At 44.6% G+C, this 23,550-nt stretch overlaps 1 protein-coding gene across 1 annotated transcript in view; it reads right to left on the bottom strand.

Annotated features, from left to right (window-relative positions):
- Nucleotides 1-23,550, bottom strand: part of LOC126268026 (juvenile hormone esterase-like) — a 530,118-nt gene that overhangs the window by 304,792 nt on the left and 201,776 nt on the right. The window contains exon 4 of the mRNA XM_049973445.1: nucleotides 1,729-1,873. Coding sequence (XP_049829402.1) covers nucleotides 1,729-1,873 — 145 coding nt within the window. The remainder of the gene's footprint in view (nucleotides 1-1,728; nucleotides 1,874-23,550) is intronic.

The following is a 23,550-nucleotide window of genomic DNA, read 5'->3' as shown; positions in this document are numbered from 1 at the left end:
CGTGGCATACGGAGCTCCATCGCAGTCTTTAACACTGGTAGCATGCCGCGACAGCGTGGACGTGAACCATATGTGCAGTTGACGGACTTTGAGCGAGGGCGTATAGTGGGCATGCGGGAGGCCGGGTGGACATACAGCCGAATTGCTCAACACGTGGGGCGTGAGGTCTCCACTGTACATCGATGTTGTCGCCAGTGGTCGGCGGAAGGTGCACGTGCCCGTCGACCTGGGACCGGACCGCAGCGACGCACAGATGCACGCCAAGACCGTAGGATCCTACGCACTGCCGTTTGGGACCGCACCGCCACTTCCCAGCAAATTAGGGACACTGTTGCTCCTGGGGTATCGGCGAGGACCATTCGCAACTGTCTCCATGAAGCTGGGCTACGATCCCGCAAACTGTTAGGCCGTCTTCCGCTCACGCCCCAACATCGTGCAGCCCGCCTCCAGTGGTGTCGCGACAGGCGTGAATGGAGGGACGAATGGAGACGTGTCGTCTTCAGCGATTAGAGTCGCTTCTGCCTTGGTGCCAATGATGGTCGTATGCGTGTTTGGCGCCGTGCAGGTGAGCGCCACATTCAGGACTGCATACGACCGAGACACACAGGGCCAACACCCGGCATCATGGTGTGGGGAGCGATCTCCTACCCTGACCGTACACCTCTAGTGATCGTCGAGGGGACACTGAATAGTGCACGGTACATCCAAACCGTCATCGAACCCATCGTTCTACCATTCCTAGACCGGCAAGGGAACTTGCTGTTCCAACAGGACAATGCATGTCCGCATGTATCCCGTGCCACCCAACGTGCTCTAGAAGGTGTAAGTCAACTACCCTGGCCAGCAAGATCTCCGGATCTGTCCCCCATTGAGCATGTTTGGGACTGGATGAAGTGTCGTCTCACGCGGTCTGCACGTCCAGCACGAACGCTGGTCCAACTGAGGCGCCAGGTGGAAATGGCATGGCAAGCCGTTTCACAGGACTACATCCAGCATCTCTACGATCGTCTCCATGGGAGAATAGCAGCCTGCATTGCTGCGAAAGGTGGATATATACTGTACTAGTGCCGACATTGTGCATGCTCTGTTGCCTGTGTCTATGTGCCTGTGGTTCTGTCAGTGTGATCATGTGATGTATCTGACCCCAGGAAAGTGTCAATAAAGTTTCCCCTTCCTGGGACAATGAATTCACGGTTTTCTTATGTCAATTTCCAGGAGTGTACATTACTGTTAGAACAGTACCACATACCTGAATGTAGCTTAACATGTATAAATCATTTGGATATAACGATACGTGAGGCAGACCAGCTTATATAAAATTATTGTCGTAGAAATAAAATGAAAAATCAACTGCCTCTCATGTTCATTCTATTCCATCAGATATGTAAAACTGAAGTCACAAGATGAAACTATTTGACAGATCCAGTAAACAGTATTTAAGCGACCTTGGCTTTTGAATTATTTCTGCAACAGAGTAATCGCCCAACAACACACTATATGTTTGGTATTTTAATTTTTCCCCTTCTTCATTTTTTTCTCCTAATTTACCCATGTTTCCGCTGTTTCGTCCCGTTGCCCTCCCCCCCCTTTGCCCTTAAACAGGCTCTTGAGCTGCAGCTTGCTGCATTAGTTTTCGAAGCGCGCTACGAGTGATAAGTAGGGTCGTTGATAGGTGTTCTGCCGCCTTAGGCGGCGTCCCAATGTTGCCCAGTGGCAGGTACGACTCACCGAGCGGCCCCAGGCGGTAGTTGAGAGTGACGAGTACGATGTCGCGGTCCATGAGCAGCTGCGGCCCCACGAGCTGTGGGCTGGAGGACCCCGAGAACCAGCCGCCGCCGTGGATGTACACCAGCACGGGCAGCAGCGGCTGCACCTGCTGACAGACACACGACACACCTCACGTTTTCATTCCTGGTGGTCAGCCTGCTTAGCTGGGTCGTAAGGTGCTCGCCTCCCATGCAAGCCGGCCCGGGTTCGATTCCCGGCCGGGTTGAAGGTTTTCTCCGCTCGGGGACTGGGTGTTGTGTTGTCTTCATCATCATTTCATCCTCATCACCGACGCGCAAGTCGCCCAATGTGGCGCCGAGTGAAATAAGACTTGCACTTGGCGGCCGAACCTCCCCCAATAGGGGCCTCCCAGCCAACGATGCCATATGCTCTTTCCATTCTTGGTGCCTGTGTTGGACGTATTGTTTCCTGATCACACCCGAGTGCTTCTCGTGTGCCTATTGCGGTAAGTTCATTTCCAGGTATATCGCAGAAGTAGGCCGATCTCTCCCTAACCATACTAAACGGCTTGTAGTAGAGGCCTACACGGCTAGGACACAGGCGAATGATTTTCCCTTGATGGAGGGTGTTTCCCAGTACCTGTTAAAAATAAACTTTTGGAAAGACTACAAAATGACTTTTATCTTAATAATATGAATATTAATGTATGTGTTTGGAGAGAGAGAGAGAGATTGATTTTTGATTGAGATTTTTACTTTAAGTCGCAACTGGTACCTGAATTTTGGTTGCTGCCTCCTTGAATGATCAGCTCCTGCACCAGTTGGTGACGTATTACACTTTGGAGGAAGTTATTGTTCTTTAAGGTTTAAAATACGACTCTGTTAGTTACTTGGCAGTATTACGGATAGCTCTGAGCCCAAGTTTTCGTAGCTTTTCATACCTAAGGGAGCACTGTTGTAAGAAAATAAGATCAAACAGCAACCTGCTTTCGTGAGAAAAGGAGTTTGGTTAACACTCAAACTTCCTTCATATTACACGTTCTGCTGCATGAAAATTGGTCAGTGGAATTCAGTACCATACTATTATACAAGAACATAATCCAATTACTGCAGTTAAGAAATTATGAGAGGTTATTACGTATTGAATGAAAAAATGAAAACTATAGAGAATGCACTTCTTTTCCTGTATTTTAGTGAACTTTGTACACTTACAGTTCTGTCGATTGATAGCCGGCGACTACAATGAAGTACACCTCTTAAAAAAAAAAAAAAAAAAAAAAAAAAAAGAAAGTGACGAGGATGACTGGAGACGAGTGATTTAGTTAGATGAAGACTGTGGCAATCCAACAAAAGAGCCTGGGTTTGACGAATGCCTGGAGAAGGTCACTTCCTATCATGTGGAGTGCCAACAGTCAAGTATAGAGGAGGTGGTGTTATGGCATAGGCGTGTTTTTCGTAGTTGGGGAGTGGTTCCCTTATTGCGCTCAAGATGACGGCAAATGCGGAACGATATGAACACATTTTACAACGTTGTGTACTGTGTGCAGTAGAGGAACAGTTTGGAGGCGATGATTGTATCAAGAGGGGACGCCGAACAGATGTGCAGAACTATCGATCTATATCTCTAACTTCGATCAGTTGTAGAATTTGGGAACACGTATTATGTTCGACTATAATGACTTTTCTGGAGGCTCGAAATCTACTCTCTAGTAATCAACACGGGTTTCGAAAAACACGATTGTGTGAAACTCGGCTCGCACTGTTCGTCCACGAGACTGAGAGAGCCATAGACACGGGTTCACAGGTAGATGCCGTTTTTCTTGACTTCCGCAAGGAGTTTGATACAGTTTCCCACAGTCGTTTAATGAACAAAGTAAGAGCATATGGACTATCAGACCAATTGTGTGATTAGATTGAAGAGTTCCTAGATAACAGAACGCAGCATCTCATTCTCGTTGGAGAGGAGTCTTCCAAAGTAAGAGTGATTTCAGGTGTGCCGCAGGGGAGTGTCGTAGAACCGTTGCTATTCCCAATATATATAAATGAGCTTGTGGATAACATCGGAAGTTCACTGAGGCTTTTTGCGGATGATGCTGTAGTATATCGAGAGGTTGTAACAATGGAAAATTGTGTTGAAATGCAGGAGGATCTGCAACGAATTGATGCATGGTGCAGGGAATGGCAATTGAATCTCAATGTAGACAAGTGTAATGTGCTGCGAATACATAGAAAGAAAGATCCCTTACCATTTAGCTACAATATAGCAGGTCAGCAACTGGAAGCAGTTAATTTCATAAATTATCTGGGAGTAGGCATTAGGAGTGATCTAAAATGGAATGACCATATAAAATTAATTGTCGGTAAAGCAGATATCAGAATGGGATTCATTGGAAGAATCCTAAGGAAATGCAGTTAGAAAACGAAGGAAGTAGGTTATAGTACACTTGCTCGCCCACTGCTTGAATAGTGCTCACCAGTGTGGGATCCGTACCAGATAGGGTTGATAGAAGAGATAGAGAAGATCCAACGGAGAGCAGCGCGCTTCGTTACAGGGTCATTTAGTAATCGCGAAAGCGTTACGGAGATGATAGATAAACTCCAGTGGAAGATTCTGCGTGAGAGACGCTCAGTAGCTCGGTACGGGCTTTTGTTAAAGTTCCGAGAACATACCTTCACCGAAGAGTCAAGCAGTATATTGCTCCCTCCTACGTATATCTCGCGAAGAGACCATGAGGATAAAATCAGAGAGATTAGAGCCCACACAGAAGCGTACCGACAATCCTTCTTTCCACGAACAATACGAGACTGGAATAGAAGGGAGAACCAATGATGTACACAAGGTACCCTCCGCCACACACTGTCAGGTGGCTTGCGGCGTATGGATGTAGATGTAGATGTAGATTCTGTTGTACCGCAGCATCTGTGGGGCAATGGCTTGTGGACAATTATTACTATTCTCGTATTTAGGACAGTAGAACGCGGTTATCTACAAATTCAAAACACATCTGCAATAAATACACAAGATATTTGTACATGTCAGATTCATTTTGAGGCCCAGAATTCGGCACTCTTGATTGCTGAAAGCTTCGTGCAGACCAAGAGGTGTTCAGCATCTTGAAGACCTCCACATTCGCAGGTGCATCTCCAGTAATGTAGCGCCACCACTTCAAGTTTTGCTTGCACCGCGTCACTGCAGTTCGCAATCTGTTCAGAGGCTTCCATGTCTTGAAGGATAGTTGGAAACCAGCAGCGGGCTCTTCCTTTATGTTTTTGCTAAGACTTCCAGCTGCCTTCATTCGTTACAGTGCTTTTTGGTGAGAGGAAGCTCATCATATAATCGCTTCAGTTGTTTGGAGAAAGCCGTTTCTCGGCTTCAGCCTACGACATGATGTTTCGCTTCCAAACGCACGATGCCTGGAATGGTTTTCCTGTTTTTTTCTTTTCAATCCCTGACATTGTTCTTCGTCCAATATCCGGGGCTGCTAGGCCAATAAGATGGTACGTCTTATCATCTGGAGTTGGTCGTAGGCAACCAGTTATAATGCAGTCTGTCTCGTTAAAAGCGGTGTCAACGTGCCTGGTGGCTGGGAAGTTCTACCAGACACAGAGCTAGAGCAGACTTACATGGAACTTTTTTTTGAATCCCCCCATGTGCTATCAGTGAGTATGCGTATGATATTATTTCGACTGTAGCCTTTGAGCTTCATGCAGTCTTTGAAAGTAAGTGTTGTAGTTGCTTTCCCCTCCAAGTTAGTTCCAGTTTTTTCCTAGCTTGTCTATTTCTCAAGTGAAACGCACATACTTGCGTTTTGGATGAGTTAGGCTTTAGGTGGTTACTGTCATAGTAATTTCTGAGTACATATCTCATGGCGAACAGCGGCTTTTTAATTCTTTAAAGTGAACTGCAGCAGTCCGGACCGCAAGAAACCTCTATTTTTGTGGTTACCGAACTGAGCAGTCGACGTTCGGGCAGTTGTAACATCTGCTCCCTTCACCGCCACCGCCTACCATCATGGGATGAGGTCTGAAGATGGTCAAAAACTGACTGAAACTGGTAACCACAAAATAAAGTTTTTTTGCGGTCGCGACTGCTTATGTTCATTTTGTTGTCATAGTATTCGGCCAGATATTCAAGGGTTGCAGTCAGTTTCACTTCGACCTCCTTCTATAAAAAAGGACAACGACACTCCTCAAATGACTGATCTGTCCAGAGTCCAGACCTGAACCCAGTGGAGGACAAAGCCGTCTTCACTCCTGGTTTCGGATCTTGAGAAAGAATGGTCTCCCACGGCTACTCAGACATTCAAACATCTCATTGTGTCTGCAGCAGCGTTCTATCCATTATAAAGGCGAAGAGAGGATTCACCCACTACAAAGTGTCCGGATACTTTTGATCAGATGGTTTATTAAGCTCAAAAGGGTTCGCAAGTGAATTCCTTTGAGTGTGCGTAGAAATCTACTAGAGTCATTTTCAGTTACCTAGGCAAGTTCTACAGTTCTGTGAGCATGAACGTGGTCAGGAGACAGGAGCCTCCAGATCCAGTAATTGGCTGCAAGTGGATCAACCAAGAGAACTTGGAGAGATCTAGTTAATGCAAATGAGTTACATTTGTTTCCCTGGAAATTTAAAATACTGATTTTTTGTGTGGCTTTTACCTATTAAATGATATCTCTGTTTTTTTTTTTTTTTTTTTTTTTTTTTTTTTTTTTTTTTTTTTGGAGGCTGTCAACGTAAGTTTCTGGGATTCGATGTACGAAGTCTGAGCTTATACAAATTCCATTCTACTAGACAGATCTCGGATCCTTCTCGAGATTAGTTAGGCAGCTTCAAGATTTAAACTATCGGTTTTGTAATATTGAAGAGTTTAACCTAGTCTCGCGGATCAAAGCAAAGTTAGCGACACCTACATAGACTTATTAGCTAGTGTAGCAGTGTAGGAGACTAATCTGCATCCGCCAATAGATCTTCGGAGAAATACGTCATGTAATTTGTCTCGCGCGCTTCACACCATAAAGAGTGCTCTGATTCTGGCCGTGGCCCCGACTGGTACCTTGTGTGACACCACGGCAGCTACAAGCACACAAAAATGGTTTAAGTGGCTCTAAGCCCTATGGGACTTAACATCTGAGGTCATCAGTCCTCTAGACTTAGAACTACTTAAATCTAAACAACCTAAGGATATCACACACAACCATGCCCGAGGCAGGTTTCGAACCTGCGACCGTAGCAGCCGCGTGGTTCCGAACTGAAGCGCCTAGAACCTCTCGATCACAACGGTCGGCTTACGAGCACACACGCACAGATAAAAGAAACATGTCAGTCTCTCCATAAATGGACCTGCAGAAAACCTCACACCCTTCAATGCAATGGTTAACAAAGGAGAAGTAATATTTTTTTATGTAAGTACTACATTTATATAGTACTTACTTATCTATATGTGGCTACTAAAGATCTGTTCGATGATTAGCGCATGTGCACTAGGTTCCTAAATTTGTTGAGCAGCCACAGACGCCACAAAGGAAGCAATCGTCCGTGTTTGCGTTTGTTCGCTCTTATTAAAAATTCTCATTTAATTGAAAATGCGGCCGACTGCGAAACACGTCCGGTGATTCTTTTTCCTTGTGTTATAAGACAGAACAGCAATGAAGAGTCTTAGGCAGACTAACAAAATTTATGAAGGAATTACTATGAGCCATGGAACGGTGTGAAAATGGGCTACATCGTTTAAAGATGACCTTAGTAACATTCACGATGAAGATTAGAATGTTTGACCATCTATCAACACTGAAGACTTGGAGCACAAAGCTGATGCAAAATTTCAGGAACACAGACGCTTACGATTTTGTCCTTATCTAATGAGTTTCCTCAAGTTTAAAAAATTTGTTCATGAAGTTCTTGCGGAATGGTTAACTACTAGAAGTTGTGTTGACATAGGACACAAGAAGTACTGACTGAGGTGCGCAAAACCGCTCAAATAGCCAATGCGTAGAATTTCCTTGAGTGTTGTGTGACTTAACAAGCTCTTCTGAACGCCAGTGACAAGGCACTGGCCGATATAGATCAGAAATGAGGCCTTTGTATTCGCTTTCAACTCGCTAGAGGGTCCTACGACGTTATCTCTGAACTCACTGTCTCCGAACACTCCGAGGCTCGAATCGGCAGTCTCTGCCGCTGTTTATTTAACTGAAATCTCGTCGTTTGAGATTGCTGTCAGGTACAAGAGAAGGACTATATGGGTGCTGAAAACAGAGTGAGTACATAAGTTCGCACCCTCCACAGTCTCACAACACACAGATTCGTTAGGGGCACTGATCTGGTGAGTCGGCAATTTTGCCCTGTCAGTGCTGCACATCAGTAACAAGAAGGAGGAAACTTTCACATTACATCATGGCTTTATACTCTTCTACGCTTTAATAACAGGAAATGAGTCGACCAGAAGGAAGTAACCGCAGCCCCACCATTCTCAGACACGTCGTAGTTGCGGAACTGCAGCGGGAAGGAAGGAAACCAGTATAGCACAGTGGCGCCTTGATTTCTAATGTATGCAGCCCTCAACACTGCACTCCTACTCGCCCAGTTTCTGACTCTTAAGCCATCGGCACACGGACCGTGTTGTCGACCATTAACGTTGAGCGTGCCAAGTTCAACGTGCTGCTGAACGTTCAAGAACGATGCGACTTGTGCATACGGTACGTGGGCCCCAACGTGGTATACGCGATCGCAACGCACTCCAGCAGCAGTTGAGGGATGTTTCTAGTTCGTAGATCACACTGTTTACTCAATGGGCGCGCGAAAAATTCCCACGTTAGCTCTATTAAAATGCACATTTCCTGCATCGTCTACGAAAAGGAAAGTACCATGTCCAATCAATAAGGACACAGGCTTATAAAAGTTCCATTACAAACAGTGCAGTACAAATTTGGAATACTTCTCCGCATAAGATAAACGTTATTTCATCATTCCCACATTTTAGCAAAACCCCAAGGTCAGTCTTACTTGATCACTGTTCCTACCTAGTAGCAGATTCTTTGCAACATGTGAATTACGAATCGTAAAAGAAAAAGGAGCAAAATGTCTTTATACAAATAGCGCGAGCTGTTCTGTAGATTAAGCCAATCAGACAAAGTCACCCCTCAAAAAAAGGAGAGTTTATTTTTACATAACATCAAATATTATAGCATATAAATATTATAGCATATAAATATTATAGCATATAAATGCATATAAATATTATAGAATACATATTATAGCATATAAATGCATATAAATATTATAGCATACATATTATAGCATAACATCAAATATTAAACTAATAATAAAGTATCAGAACCTAATAAAAACGCGAATGTTAGGAAAAAAAATTAGAAGTGTTAAGGCGCGAACCACCGCCCCAACCTAAACTCATTACTGGATAGAGATGCTACTCTTTACGTGTTTGTTTTTTTTTTTTTTTGTAATGTCATTTTGTTCGTTTTTCGTTCGTTGTATCTACTTGGGGTGGACGTCGCAAGACACCCGTTTCAGTTCGTCGTAGATCCATTAATTCAGTTTTTTTATTACAGAGGGCAGCTAAGCCTCTGACCAAACAGGCTGAGTTACCGTGTTGACAGACGCTAAACCAACAACACGTTCCTTGTCCTTAGCTATATTGTGTTACCCCTTGCTAAAAAGGTTAATCGTAGATAATTATGTTACTACTTGAAATTTATTATAACAAATTGTACCAAGAACAATGCGTTTTGGATGGATCTTCAGTGTGTCGCTGCCTTCAAATAACATACTCTCATAATACGCAAGTTAGAATAATTGTTTTGCCAAGAATTTCTCATTATTTTATTCGAAAGAATCACACAACTAACAACGGGTTTTCCAGTGATTCTCAATTTGCTGGTGTTCAGAAACCGAATATATACGTGTAGGCTTGAAATGAATGCCAATATGGCGCCTCACAACTCTGTACTGAAGGGAGACGGCACGCATGTGACGTAGGTAGCGTTGTCCCATCTCATTGGTCAACGCTCAGACGCACGCTCAGAATATCTGACATGCCAGATATTGCTCTGTACGATCGGAAAGACTCCAGAACGTGCTATCCCACGCTATGACGTCAGAAACTAGGCACGCTCAACGCTCAACGTTCGGATGCACGGTCCTGTGCTGACGGCTTTAGTGTCCTGCTCAGTGGAAGGCTGTTCTGAGATGCTTTCGAACAGGTGAGTCACTCACCACAAAAGGGGCGTGGCAGGTTGCTTGTAGCTGTGAGGCAAGACGAGTCATCCTACACTGGTCAAGTCGACTGCTCTTAAAATGACTTGGCTGATACCTATGCAGATGGAGTGGCAGCGCTAGTGGTAGCGACTCCACTGCACCCTAGGATAGGTGGAATCTGGTGGCAAAAGCTTGCGTGTACAGGGCCTTAAAAAGACTATCCAGTATTTCAGGGGATGATATTAAGCATCAAAAAAAGACAAAAATGTCTTATGATCATGGATTCTACAGAGCATATATTCTGACATATAACATATGAATATGTGTTCATTGGAGGCACTCTTGTGATGTCATTCATAGCAGTGCATTACTTGTCCCACTACAGATGAATGCCTGATAATTAACATCAATTACAGCCGCTGGCACGGAATACTGAGAGACAGGAAAGCATCACAAACATGTGGTTGCAGATGTGACCACCGTTGTTGCCTTGGTGCTCTGTGTCGTACCAGCGACAACAGTGTTCTGCGATACTGCTGTGCAATATCGATTTAAGCATTAGTTGCCCCAGTGGTCTGCAGTGAGTTGTTTCATTTACCTTGTATGATTGTACTATAGTCTTGTTACATCTGTTTATGTTCACAGTCATTTCTTCTAATTCCATATGCATAAAATGACGTTTGGCCTATTTAAAGATCACGTTTAAGGAACATGTTATTGTGATGTTTGTGGTGCAGTACATGATGTTTTCTCTCTTGCATATACGCTACAACCTAGCAATCAAAGCCTTTTATTCCACAAGAGAATAGCGGATATGATCTGTGCTCGCGTAAGCTGTTGCCATCACACCAGTCGGCAAAGATGAAGTGCAAAGATCGTTTAATAGACGCTGGATCAAGTGTGCCTATCACAAGAGAAGCCACACACACACTCCCAAGCAACATGCCGCCAATTCCCCCTTGACAACACATATTTAGGCCGCCAGCACTCACCAGACTGCCTCACTCACTCACAATCATCCAGTTTGGCGTCTTTCAGTTTACCAGCAGTTCATCACAAGCTTCGACAGTACATAGCGACCAGATTAGTGACTGTAGTGGGACTAGTTGTATTAACATTACATCACTACGCAAGAGGAGCTTGTACCACAAAACAGGGACCCTATTTTAGTTTAGTAAAGTTTGCAGTTCATGTAAATAAAGAACCGTACAAATGCCGCCTGCATTTGTGTCGTAGAAAGGGGATACCGGACACCCTTAACTTCCACTCTCTTGCTTCCTTGTAGTACAAGAGGACAGTTGCGCCGGCCAAACTGGCCATGCGGTTCTAGGCGCTACAGTCCGCAACCGAGCGACCACTACGGTCGCAGGTTCGAATCCTGCCTCGGACATGGATGTGTGTGATGTCCTTAGGTTAGGTTTAAGTAATTCTAAAAAAAACAATGGTTCAAATGGCTCTGAGCACTATGCGACTTAACTTCTGAGGTCATCAGTCGCCTAGAACTTACAATTAATTAAACCTAACTAACCTAAGGACATCACACACATCCATGCCCGAGGCAGGATTCGAACCTGCGACCGTAGCGATCGCTCGGCTTCAGACTGTAGCGCCTAGAACCGCACGGCCACCCCGGCCGCAATTAGTTTTAAGTTCTAAGCGACTGATGACCTCAGAAGTTAAGTCGCATAGTGCTCAGAGCCATTTGAACCAAGGACAGTGGCGAACGAGGATAATTTAGTGGCCGAAGATTTTGCGTGTTTCTCTTGTGTTTTAGCTTGCAGCGGCGCTCGTTTCAAGTGTTTCTATTTGCTAATTTGTTGTTGTGTTCTTGCGTGTATTCCAGGAGGGGAGCCACAGAGCTAATCACATTTCTCTTTTTTACAGAGGCTTTGCTTGCTTTTTCATGTAACGTATTTGTGTAAACCAGAATTCGCCCTTCCCTCCACCCTCTGCCGCCGTGCCTCAGCCACAGACGGCCAATGTGATGGATCTAATACAAGTTTTTCAGTTTCAGAGCCAACAAATCGCTACCTTACTGGCGACGGTAGAACAACTTCTGGCTGCAGAAGCTGCGTCGGCTGCACAACCGCAACCAACCAGCGAACCAGCCCAACAAGCACCGCCGGCCAGTATACAACGTTCTGGCAATTTAAGGAAACGGAGGAGGAATGACAACCTCATTGTCAAGTTCCTCTTGCTCAAGGTACTTTCGATTGCGGGGTCCCCAGTGTTCAGGTTAGTACAAAGGCTCTTCCCAACCACATCTCCCGACGAACGCGCCTGTGTGCAAGTAATCGCTGCATTAACTAAATAAAATGACCAGGAAGTCCAAGTAGCTGCAGCTAGAGATTAGTTCTTTCGCTTGCACAAAAAGCTGGAGCACACGTACCGCCAGTGGTACACAGAATTAACGGGTATGACCAGGAAGTGTAAATTTAAGTGTAGTTGTGGCGGCTTTTACCTTGACTTAATGATACGTGATACAATAACATTCAGTGTCTCAGATAGTAGGATATGGGAACAGATCTTAAAGTACTCTGATCCATCACTTCCCCAAGTATTGCATATCTTAGAGCAATATGGTTCGGGTGCCATAGCGGCCGATAAGCTTTACCAAGCCCCAATTTGTCGGGTCGAGTTGCTCTTGTTAGCGATCGCCCCAAGTAGCCACAACAACGAGCGCGTACACAGCCACGCAGGCAGCCACGTAGATATGTAAACAGACCCGTGAATTTACTGAAGTCTTGCCCTAGATCTTTTGCTCGCCGTAAAAGATAGGATTTCCCATAACGTAACTCGACGTGTAACACGTGTGGGGAAAAAGGACATTCAGTGTCCCGAGCAGTTTGCTTGCAACAGCACAAAACGCCAATTTTGCCTGCTCCCAGGAAAAAACAGGCTCGTGTACATGCAGTGAATGATATGTGTTAAAAACCAACAACAGATTCTGACAAAAGCAAGATTAAGTTTATGGCTCCTTCTCGCCCTAGTGCTGTGCAACGACGTTCAAACTATTTGTCTCATTACGAGCTGCTGGCCGTCGTGTGAACTTTCAGTTAACCACAGGCACCTTTCTTTCTTTTTTTTCATTTTGTTCGGTATTGTTCTTTGCGTTTGGTCTGGGCGGACGTCACAAGACATCCGTTCAAGTTGATCGTTTTTATTTTTTTTATTACAGAGGACGAGCAGCCCTCTGACCGAACATTCTTCGGTAACTTTGATTAATTACGGCACGTACGAATAGCGAAGCTAACCACACCTTTCTCAATCTAGCAAGCACCTCATTGCTTACAACGGACAGGAAATTCCAGTGTTTGGACAGTGTAGCTTGCCTGCCACTTACAAACCTCGTGCTAAGAAAGTGAATTTTACTGTGTTGAAATAGAGAGACAATGAGGACGTGTTCGGTTTAGATGCCTTTGATTTGTTTGGACTTAGCATCCAAGACAATGAACTTTCAGTGTCTGCTTTTGAACCAAAAGACAGTGTAGCTAGCTTGCTTAAAGAATTTCCTGAACTATTTTCAGAAGAAATGGGAAAAGCTAATAACTTTGTAGCGCACAGAAACACAAAGAGTTTGTTGTAAGTACTCACATAGAACTGTTCAAGTATTTGGGTTTGCTCTTCGGCAGTGCTTGCATACCGGCCATTTTTCAACGTTACTCGGAACAGCTGACTGCAAAAGAGCCATTTTGTTCAAACTACCTTGAAGATATTGTCTTGGCTCGTACATCAGAGGAACACATTGCCAATGTGAATACTCTTTTTCGAGTGTGGCAGAAGCAGGAATAAAATATCTCTTCTGAAAGTGTCGTTTTTTTCTAACTGAACTACAGTACTTCGGTCACGTGATAAACAATCAGAGAGTGCACCTTCTCCAATCTCGTTTGCTTGTAATCCGTGACCTGTCTGTTCCTCGCATTGTGTCTCAACTACAGTCAGTACTAGGCAAGATGACATGTTACATTCGGTTCATAACAAATGCCGTTGAGGTCGCGGCTCGATTGCATCGCTTAAGTCGGAAAAATTTACGTTTTGTGTGGACCAAAGACTGCCAAGACGCATTTCAGGAACTGAAAAATGCTTTCCTTAGTGACAAATGTGTAGTGGATTTTGAGCTTGCTAAGCCGGTGGTTTTCCAAGTCGACGCTTCTTCCTACAGTCGGCGCTGTGATTTCGGACGGAGTTGGTGCACAAGACAGTCCTATTGCTTTTGACTCAGAGTTGCTAACTCAGACTCACTGCAATTATTCTCAAATAGAAAAAGAGGGTCTCGCTGTTGTGTATGGTGTGACCAAATTCCATCAACATTCGTATACTCGCAAGTTCTTTTTAGTGACAGATCACAAGCCGGTTCCTAAACGCAATGCTCAAAAATTGCAATGTTGTGCTTTGTGGCTTTTGCAGAATCAGTATGAAATTGTGTCCAGACCTATAGCAAAGCATGGCAATGCCGACGCCCTACCTCGCCTTCCGTTTGGCCCAGAATTGCTGGAGTCTTTTCCCTCGCACTACAGGAAGATTGCACAGGCCATGGAAGCAGGCCCATATCTCAAGATTTTGCATTACATTCGCACGTCTTGGCCTCGTTTATTGAACAGTACCCAGAACTCAGCTGTGCGCCGATATTTTACACGTCGACATAGCGTTTCAGTTCAGCAGGGTGATTCCATTAAAAATGGCAGTGGACAGTCGCGTGTACACATTTCCAAAGTTTTACAAAAGGATGTGTTGCTCTTGCCCCACCAAGGACTGTTCGCACTAAACAGTTAGCGCGCCGGCACTGTACTTGGCAGACCATGAACCTCCACATTAAACAGATGACGTGAGTGTGGCAAAGGCGTGAAAACCAATCCGCTCCGCCCCACACATTCGCAGCTTGGCCTACGACCCAATCGCCATGGCAACGAGTGCACATAGACTTTTCAGGATCTTTTTGGAACACTTGCTGGCTCATAGTGGTATGCTCTTATAGCAAGTTCCTATTTGCGGTGCCTGTGGCTTCAGCCACGTCACTTAGCAGTGTACAGTCCTCCCTATTTTGCACAAAACGTTTGCCAGAAGTACTTGTCAGACATTAGACCACAGTTCACTTCACGTGATTTGAACAGTTTTGTGAACGAAATGGTATTCGTTATCTAATAAGGACCATATTGGCTCTTTTATGTACTTTGATCGCAGGTTCCGACGGTTTGCAGCGCCGCCGCCAGAACCAAATTCATGTGCCATTTTCCCCGCGATTCTGCTGCGTTTTTTTCACCAGATTCACGGCCTCTCAGGACCACGCGGCCTTCACAGGCGCCTGTTGCTGCCTCCACGGCACCCAGTAGGAGCGGATGGACGGTGCACCCTCGTCTCCGCCGTCCCCGCTCGCCGACCCGATGGAGGTGGGCCCATCGTAGCTGTTTCCGTCGCAGTCATCGCCCTTGGCCACGCCCTTATTAATGGATCTGTGCCCAGGCAGCAGTTTTCTGGAAAATGTTCCAGTTGCCTGTCAACCAGATGGTGGGGTAGGGTCAGGAGTACACGATCCTTCAGTCACGGCTCCCAGCTCACCTTTACATCCAGCATCCTGCCCCCACCCCCACCCCCACCCCCACCATTTTCATTCGCATCCTCCCTACACTACAATGGTGTAGCATTTCAGGGGGGAGGAATGTGCTGGAGTAAGCTGTTGCTGGCACATTGGTCGGCAAAGATAAAGTGCGAAAATAGATTAATAGGCACTGGGTCAAGCACACCTATCACGAGAGAAGCCAGAGACACACCCCGCCAGTGCCCTTTTGACAGCGTGTATTTAGGTCGTCGCCAATGACTGGAGGCACTCACTCATTTATCATCCAGGTTGGCATGTGTCAGTTTACTAGGAGAGTGGGTTTAGTTCAGCACAGTCGACGACAGTATACACCGACCAGATTAGTGACTATAGTAGGACTAGATTTATCGACATTACATCAGCCTGCAAGAGGTCTATTACAGATGAGCTTTTACCACAAAACATGGACTCTATTCAGTTTAAGTAACAGCTTTCCGTTCATGTAAATAAAGAACCGTATTAATCCGTGTGTCCATTTGTGATATAGAAAAAGGACACTGGCCACCCATAACATCCTCACGCTTGTTTTCTTGTGGTACATGAATCTAGATGATTTACTGCTATGGTTTAGCAGATAGTTAATCTGAGAGCCTGTAACCTGTACATTGAAAGATTTCCAGCATGCAGATTACAGTGTCTTGGGGAAACCGACTCCATAGCACCCAACAAAAGTACAGTGGAAGGCCTCATTCAATTCACATATGTGAAATGAGTAGTGTGTTCTAGGTGCAGTGGACTACAATCCTGGAACCAGTGTGCAATGAAGGTATTAGTCATCCTCTGGGTGGTACCTCCTGAGCAGCTGTTGCATCCGTCCTATGTTCAGCGCGTCCAGATGCTTAGGGCACAAGACCATCCTGCCAGAGTGCAGTTCTGTCCATGGTTCTTGCAGCAGTGTGGTGCAGATCCACAGTTTGCTTAAAAGATTTTGTTTACTAATGAGGCAGAGTTTACATGATGTGGCATTGTCAGTTTCCATAATCAGCATGTGTGGGCTGATAGAAAGAAGCAAGACATCAGGATTGATTCTCAGTTTGTGGATAAGCATTCTTGGCGGTAGACTAATGGGGCCATATATCCTACCACAAACATTTACCAGTGTTTGTTATCACCGCTTTCTGAAGGATGTACTGCTTGACTTGATGGAGGATTAGCAATGTCAGGACAAACTACAGATGTCGTTCATGCATGATGGTGCACCAGCACATTTTCTCTGCATCGTATGTCAGCCTAGTTGATTAGCTAGGAAGTCCCATACCTTGGTCTGCTCGTTCCCTGGACCTTAATAAACTAGACTTCTGGTTATGGGGATACATACAGTACTTGGTTTATGCTACTCCAATAAGCGATATGGAGATACTACAAAATAGTGTCTTCCATGCATGTTAGCATATTCAGAACCAACCACAGCAATTTCACAGAGTACGTGCATGAGTCCTTACACCGAAGGGCAGAAGCATGCATTGAGATGATTGGACATCATGTTGAGCACCTCCTCTGAACAAGTGAACATGTCACAGTTTGCCTTGTAGATCCCATGGTTTCAACATTTTTTTGTTTTGATGCATTCAGTCATTCCCTGAAATACTGGATACTTTTTTTAACACCCTGTATATCTGCAAAATATAATATTAACAGATTGTCAGTATGACCAATAGTTTGACAAACACAAGGTGTAAATGGGTGTATGTGCAGATGTTTTCTATGTCGTACCTTAATATACATAAAACGGTGTGTTATTTACTCTTTCTCTGCGTCAAACAGTCTTTACACGAACATGTGACATAATTTACAATTGATGTTTTCTGCATAGCCATAACTGCACCACTGAGTAGATTATGCCTGTCAGTATAAACTGTTTTTCACCCACATGTTCAGCCTTAAACACGACCTGTTGCCCAGGTGAAAATAAGCATTAATTGCTTGTTCTTGCCACACATTGTTGGAGGTACTATTGAAGCTAAAAACATAGAACTAGTAATAGTTACAATTATTAGTCTGCAACTGAAGTAAATAGTGATTTAATGTTGTTCAGCACGCAGTCCTCACTCATACCCCTAACACTATAACCTACAAATAGAAATAGTTTTGTGAAAAAAAACCATACTGCCAAAAGAAAATCTTATAAAAAAAAGCTCATTATGACGATGCGTCATTTGGAAATTACGTGTGCCAACACTTCCGACAATATTAATTAAAAATAAAATATTATTCGCCTTATCTTCCCAAAATAGTGAAGTCTTGGGAAGTAGGGCCTACTAATAGTTATGCTTTATCCTCTTTATCGAGCGAATGGAATTTCTAGTGGGCCTTGAAACCCTCTTAAGCACAACTTTTAATAATATTTTTGAACTCTCGTTTACCTCTTCTGATTATAAAGAACTTTACAAGCTCCTATAGTGTACAAACACTGCAGTGCCATATTATGTTGCAAAGAGATAGTTATGAGAATACTCAAAGTGTGCATGTCGACAATCAACTGAGGCGGCCGCACCGTCCAAAGAACAGGATGAACTCGCCCTGTGCTCTTGAGTGTATTCTGCACTCCGATGCGTAACTGTCAAACTACGATGTGACTCCAAGTTTCACTGCACTGAACATGTATTATACAGGTATCCATTTCGTTTTACGTATCTGTTTGCATCATGGCGATGTAAGTAGCCTGTTTATGTGTTTGTATGTTGGCAGTGCTATTGGCATGTTGGCAGTGCTATGTAGCGCTCTGCATTAATAACTCTGACAGCGCTGTGTGCACTCTGTAAGACTCTGTGACTGGTCGGACTAGCAGTTGGTGGTGACACGCGGGGGGGGGGGGGGGGGGGGGAGCTATATGGGCGAAGAGGCAACAAGCCACGTAGTTCCATTCTAGATCACTGGAGGCGCTAGGGGTCAAACGAAGCTGGAATTGACCAATGAGAGCTGTCTAACCTCCAATGGTGGTTGTTTTGAAATATTCTATCGTCTTGCTCTGCTTGCATACCGGCCATTTTTCAACGTTACTCGGAACAGCTGACTGCAAAAGAGCCATTTTGTTCAAACTACCTTGAAGATATTGTCTTGGCTCGTACATCAGAGGAACACATTGCCAATGTGAATACTCTTTTTCGAGTGTGGCAGAAGCAGGAATAAAATATCTCTTCTGAAAGTGACTTTTTTTTTTCAAACTGAACTACAGTACTTCGGTCACGTGATAAACAATCAGAGAGTGCACCTTCTCCAATCTCGTTTGCTTGTAATCCGTGACCTGTCTGTTCCTCGCATTGTGTCTCAACTACAGTCAGTACTAGGCAAGATGACATGTTACATTCGGTTCATACCAAATGCTGTTGAGGTCGCGGCTCGATTGCATCGCTTAAGTCGGAAAAATTTACGTTTTGTGTGGACCAAAGACTGCCAAGACGCATTTCAGGAACTGAAAAATGCTTTCCTTAGTGACAAATGTGTAGTGGATTTTGAGCTTGCTAAGCCAGTGGTTTTCCAAGTCGACGCTTCTTCCTACAGTCGGCGCTGTGATTTCGGACGGAGTTGGTGCACAAGACAGTCCTATTGCTTTTGACTCAGAGTTGCTAACTCAGACTCACTGCAATTATTCTCAAATAGAAAAAGAGGGTCTCGCTGTTGTGTATGGTGTGACCAAATTCCATCAACATTCGTATACTGGCAAGTTCTTTTTAGTGACAGATCACAAGCCGGTTCCTAAACGCAATGCTCAAAAATTGCAATGTTGTGCTTTGTGGCTTTTGCAGAATCAGTATGAAATTGTGTCCAGACCTATAGCAAAGCATGGCAATGCCGACGCCCTACCTCGCCTTCCGTTTGGCCCAGAATTGCTGGAGTCTTTTCCCTCGCACTACAGGAAGATTGCACAGGCCATGGAAGCAGGCCCATATCTCGAGATTTTGGCCTCGTTTATTGAACAGTACCCAGAACTCAGCTGTGCGCCGATATTTTACACGTCGACATAGCGTTTCAGTTCAGCAGGGTGATTCCATTAAAAATGGCAGTGGACAGTCGCGTGTACACATTTCCAAAGTTTTACAAAAGGATGTGTTGCTCTTGCCCCACCAAGGACTGTTCGCACTAAACAGTTAGCGCGCCGGCACTGTACTTGGCAGACCATGAACCTCCACATTAAACAGATGACGTGAGTGTGGCAAAGGCGTGAAAACCAATCCGCTCCGCCCCACACATTCGCAGCTTGGCCTACGACCCAATCGCCATGGCAACGAGTGCACATAGACTTTTCAGGATCTTTTTGGAACACTTGCTGGCTCATAGTGGTATGCTCTTATAGCAAGTTCCTATTTGCGGTGCCTGTGGCTTCAGCCACGTCACTTAGCAGTGTACAGTCCTCCCTATTTTGCACAAAACGTTTGCCAGAAGTACTTGTCAGACATTAGACCACAGTTCACTTCACGTGATTTGAACAGTTTTGTGAACTAAATGGTATTCGTTATCTAAGAAGGAACATATTGGCTCTTTTATGTACTTTGATCGCAGGTTCCGACGGTTTGCAGCGCCGCCGCCAGAACCAAATTCATGTGCCATTTTCCCCGCGATTCTGCTGCGTTTTTTTCACCAGATTCACGGCCTCTCAGGACCACGCGGCCTTCACAGGCGCCTGTTGCTGCCTCCACGGCACCCAGTAGGAGCGGATGGACGGTGCACCCTCGTCTCCGCCGTCCCCGCTCGCCGACCCGATGGAGGTGGGCCCATCGTAGCTGTTTCCGTCGCAGTCATCGCCCTTGGCCACGCCCTTATTAATGGATCTGTGCTCAGGCAGCAGTTTTCTGGAAAATGTTCCAGTTGCCTGTCAACCAGATGGTGGGGTAGGGTCAGGAGTACACGATCCTTCAGTCACGGCTCCCAGCTCACCTTTACATCCAGCATCCTGCCCCCACCCCCACCCCCACCCCCACCATTTTCATTCGCATCCTCCCTACACTACAATGGTGTAGCATTTCAGGGGGGAGGAATGTGCTGGAGTAAGCTGTTGCTGGCACATTGGTCGGCAAAGATAAAGTGCGAAAATAGATTAATAGGCACTGGGTCAAGCACACCTATCACGAGAGAAGCCAGAGACACACCCTGCCAGTGCCCTTTTGACAGCGTGTATTTAGGTCGTCGCCAATGACTGGAGGCACTCACTCATTTATCATCCAGGTTGGCATCTGTCAGTTTACATGGAGAGTGGGTTTAGTTCAGCACAGTCGTTGACAGTATACACCGATCAGATTAGTGACTATAGTAGGACTAGATTTATCGACATTACATCAGTCTGCAAGAGGTCTATTACAGATGAGCTTTTACCACAAAACATGGACTCTATTCAGTTTAAGTAACAGCTTTCCGTTCATGTAAATAAAGAACCGTATTAATCCGTGTGTCCATTTGTGATATAGAAAAAGGACACTGGCCACCCATAACATCCTCACGCTTGTTTTCTTGTGGTACATGAATCTAGATGATTTACTGCTATGGTTTAGCAGATAGTTAATCTGAGAGCCTGTAACCTGTACATTGAAAGATTTCCAGCATGCAGATTACAGTGTCTTGGGGAAACCGACCCCATAGCACCCAACAAAAGTACAGTGGAAGGCCTCATTCAATTCACATATGTGAAATGAGTAGTGTGTTCTAGGTGCAGTGGACTACAATCCTGGAACCAGTGTGCAATGAAGGTATTAGTCATCCTCTGGGTGGTACCTCCTGAGCAGCTGTTGCATCCGTCCTATGTTCAGCGCGTCCAGATGCTTAGGGCACAAGACCATCCTGCCAGAGTGCAGTTCTGTCCATGGTTCTTGCAGCAGTGTGGTGCAGATCCACAGTTTGCTTAAAAGATTTTGTTTACTAATGAGGCAGAGTTTACATGATGTGGCATTGTCAGTTTCCATAATCAGCATGTGTGGGCTGATAGAAAGAAGCAAGACATCAGGATTGATTCTCAGTTTGTGGATAAGCATTCTTGGCGGTAGACTAATGGGGCCATATATCCTACCACAAACATTTACCAGTGTTTGTTATCACCGCTTTCTGAAGGATGTACTGCTTGACTTGATGGAGGATTAGCAATGTCAGGACAAACTACAGATGTCGTTCATGCATGATGGTGCACCAGCACATTTTCTCTGCATCGTATGTCAGCCTAGTTGATTAGCTAGGAAGTCCCATACCTTGGTCTGCTCGTTCCCTGGACCTTAATAAACTAGACTTCTGGTTATGGGGATACATACAGTACTTGGTTTATGCTACTCCAATAAGCGATATGGAGATACTACAAAATAGTGTCTTCCATGCATGTTAGCATATTCAGAACCAACCACAGCAATTTCACAGAGTACGTGCATGAGTCCTTACACCGAAGGGCAGAAGCATGCATTGAGATGATTGGACATCATGTTGAGCACCTCCTCTGAACAAGTGAACATGTCACAGTTTGCCTTGTAGATCCCATGGTTTCAACATTTTTTTGTTTTGATGCATTCAGTCATTCCCTGAAATACTGGATACTTTTTTTAACACCCTGTATATCTGCAAAATATAATATTAACAGATTGTCAGTATGACCAATAGTTTGACAAACACAAGGTGTAAATGGGTGTATGTGCAGATGTTTTCTATGTCGTACCTTAATATACATAAAACGGTGTGTTATTTACTCTTTCTCTGCGTCAAACAGTCTTTACACGAACATGTGACATAATTTACAATTGATGTTTTCTGCATAGCCATAACTGCACCACTGAGTAGATTATGCCTGTCAGTATAAACTGTTTTTCACCCACATGTTCAGCCTTAAACACGACCTGTTGCCCAGGTGAAAATAAGCATTAATTGCTTGTTCTTGCCACACATTGTTGGAGGTACTATTGAAGCTAAAAACATAGAACTAGTAATAGTTACAATTATTAGTCTGCAACTGAAGTAAATAGTGATTTAATGTTGTTCAGCACGCAGTCCTCACTCATACCCCTAACACTATAACCTACAAATAGAAATAGTTTTGTGAAAAAAAACCATACTGCCAAAAGAAAATCTTATAAAAAAAAGCTCATTATGACGATGCGTCATTTGGAAATTACGTGTGCCAACACTTCCGACAATATTAATTAAAAATAAAATATTATTCGCCTTATCTTCCCAAAATAGTGAAGTCTTGGGAAGTAGGGCCTACTAATAGTTATGCTTTATCCTCTTTATCGAGCGAATGGAATTTCTAGTGGGCCTTGAAACCCTCTTAAGCACAACTTTTAATAATATTTTTGAACTCTCGTTTACCTCTTCTGATTATAAAGAACTTTACAAGCTCCTATAGTGTACAAACACTGCAGTGCCATATTATGTTGCAAAGAGATAGTTATGAGAATACTCAAAGTGTGCATGTCGACAATCAACTGAGGCGGCCGCACCGTCCAAAGAACAGGATGAACTCGCCCTGTGCTCTTGAGTGTATTCTGCACTCCGATGCGTAACTGTCAAACTACGATGTGACTCCAAGTTTCACTGTACTGAACATGTATTATACAGGTATCCATTTCGTTTTACGTATCTGTTTGCATCATGGCGATGTAAGTAGCCTGTTTATGTGTTTGTATGTTGGCAGTGCTATTGGCATGTTGGCAGTGCTATGTAGCGCTCTGCATTAATAACTCTGACAGCGCTGTGTGCACTCTGTAAGACTCTGTGACTGGTCGGACTAGCAGTTGGTGGTGACACGGGGGGGGGGGGGGGGGGGGGGAGCTATATGGGCGAAGAGGCAACAAGCCACGTAGTTCCATTCTAGATCACTGGAGGCGCTAGGGGTCAAACGAAGCTGGAATTGACCAATGAGAGCTGTCTAACCTCCAATGGTGGTTGTTTTGAAATATTCTATCGTCTTGCTCTGCTTGCATACCGGCCATTTTTCAACGTTACTCGGAACAGCTGACTGCAAAAGAGCCATTTTGTTCAAACTACCTTGAAGATATTGTCTTGGCTCGTACATCAGAGGAACACATTGCCAATGTGAATACTCTTTT

Source organism: Schistocerca gregaria, chromosome 4 (genome assembly GCF_023897955.1).
Source record: "Schistocerca gregaria isolate iqSchGreg1 chromosome 4, iqSchGreg1.2, whole genome shotgun sequence".
Taxonomy (NCBI): Eukaryota; Metazoa; Arthropoda; class Insecta; order Orthoptera; family Acrididae; genus Schistocerca; species Schistocerca gregaria.
The sequence above is the reverse complement of the archived record's forward strand: the minus strand, read 5'-3'. Positions and strand labels throughout refer to the sequence as shown.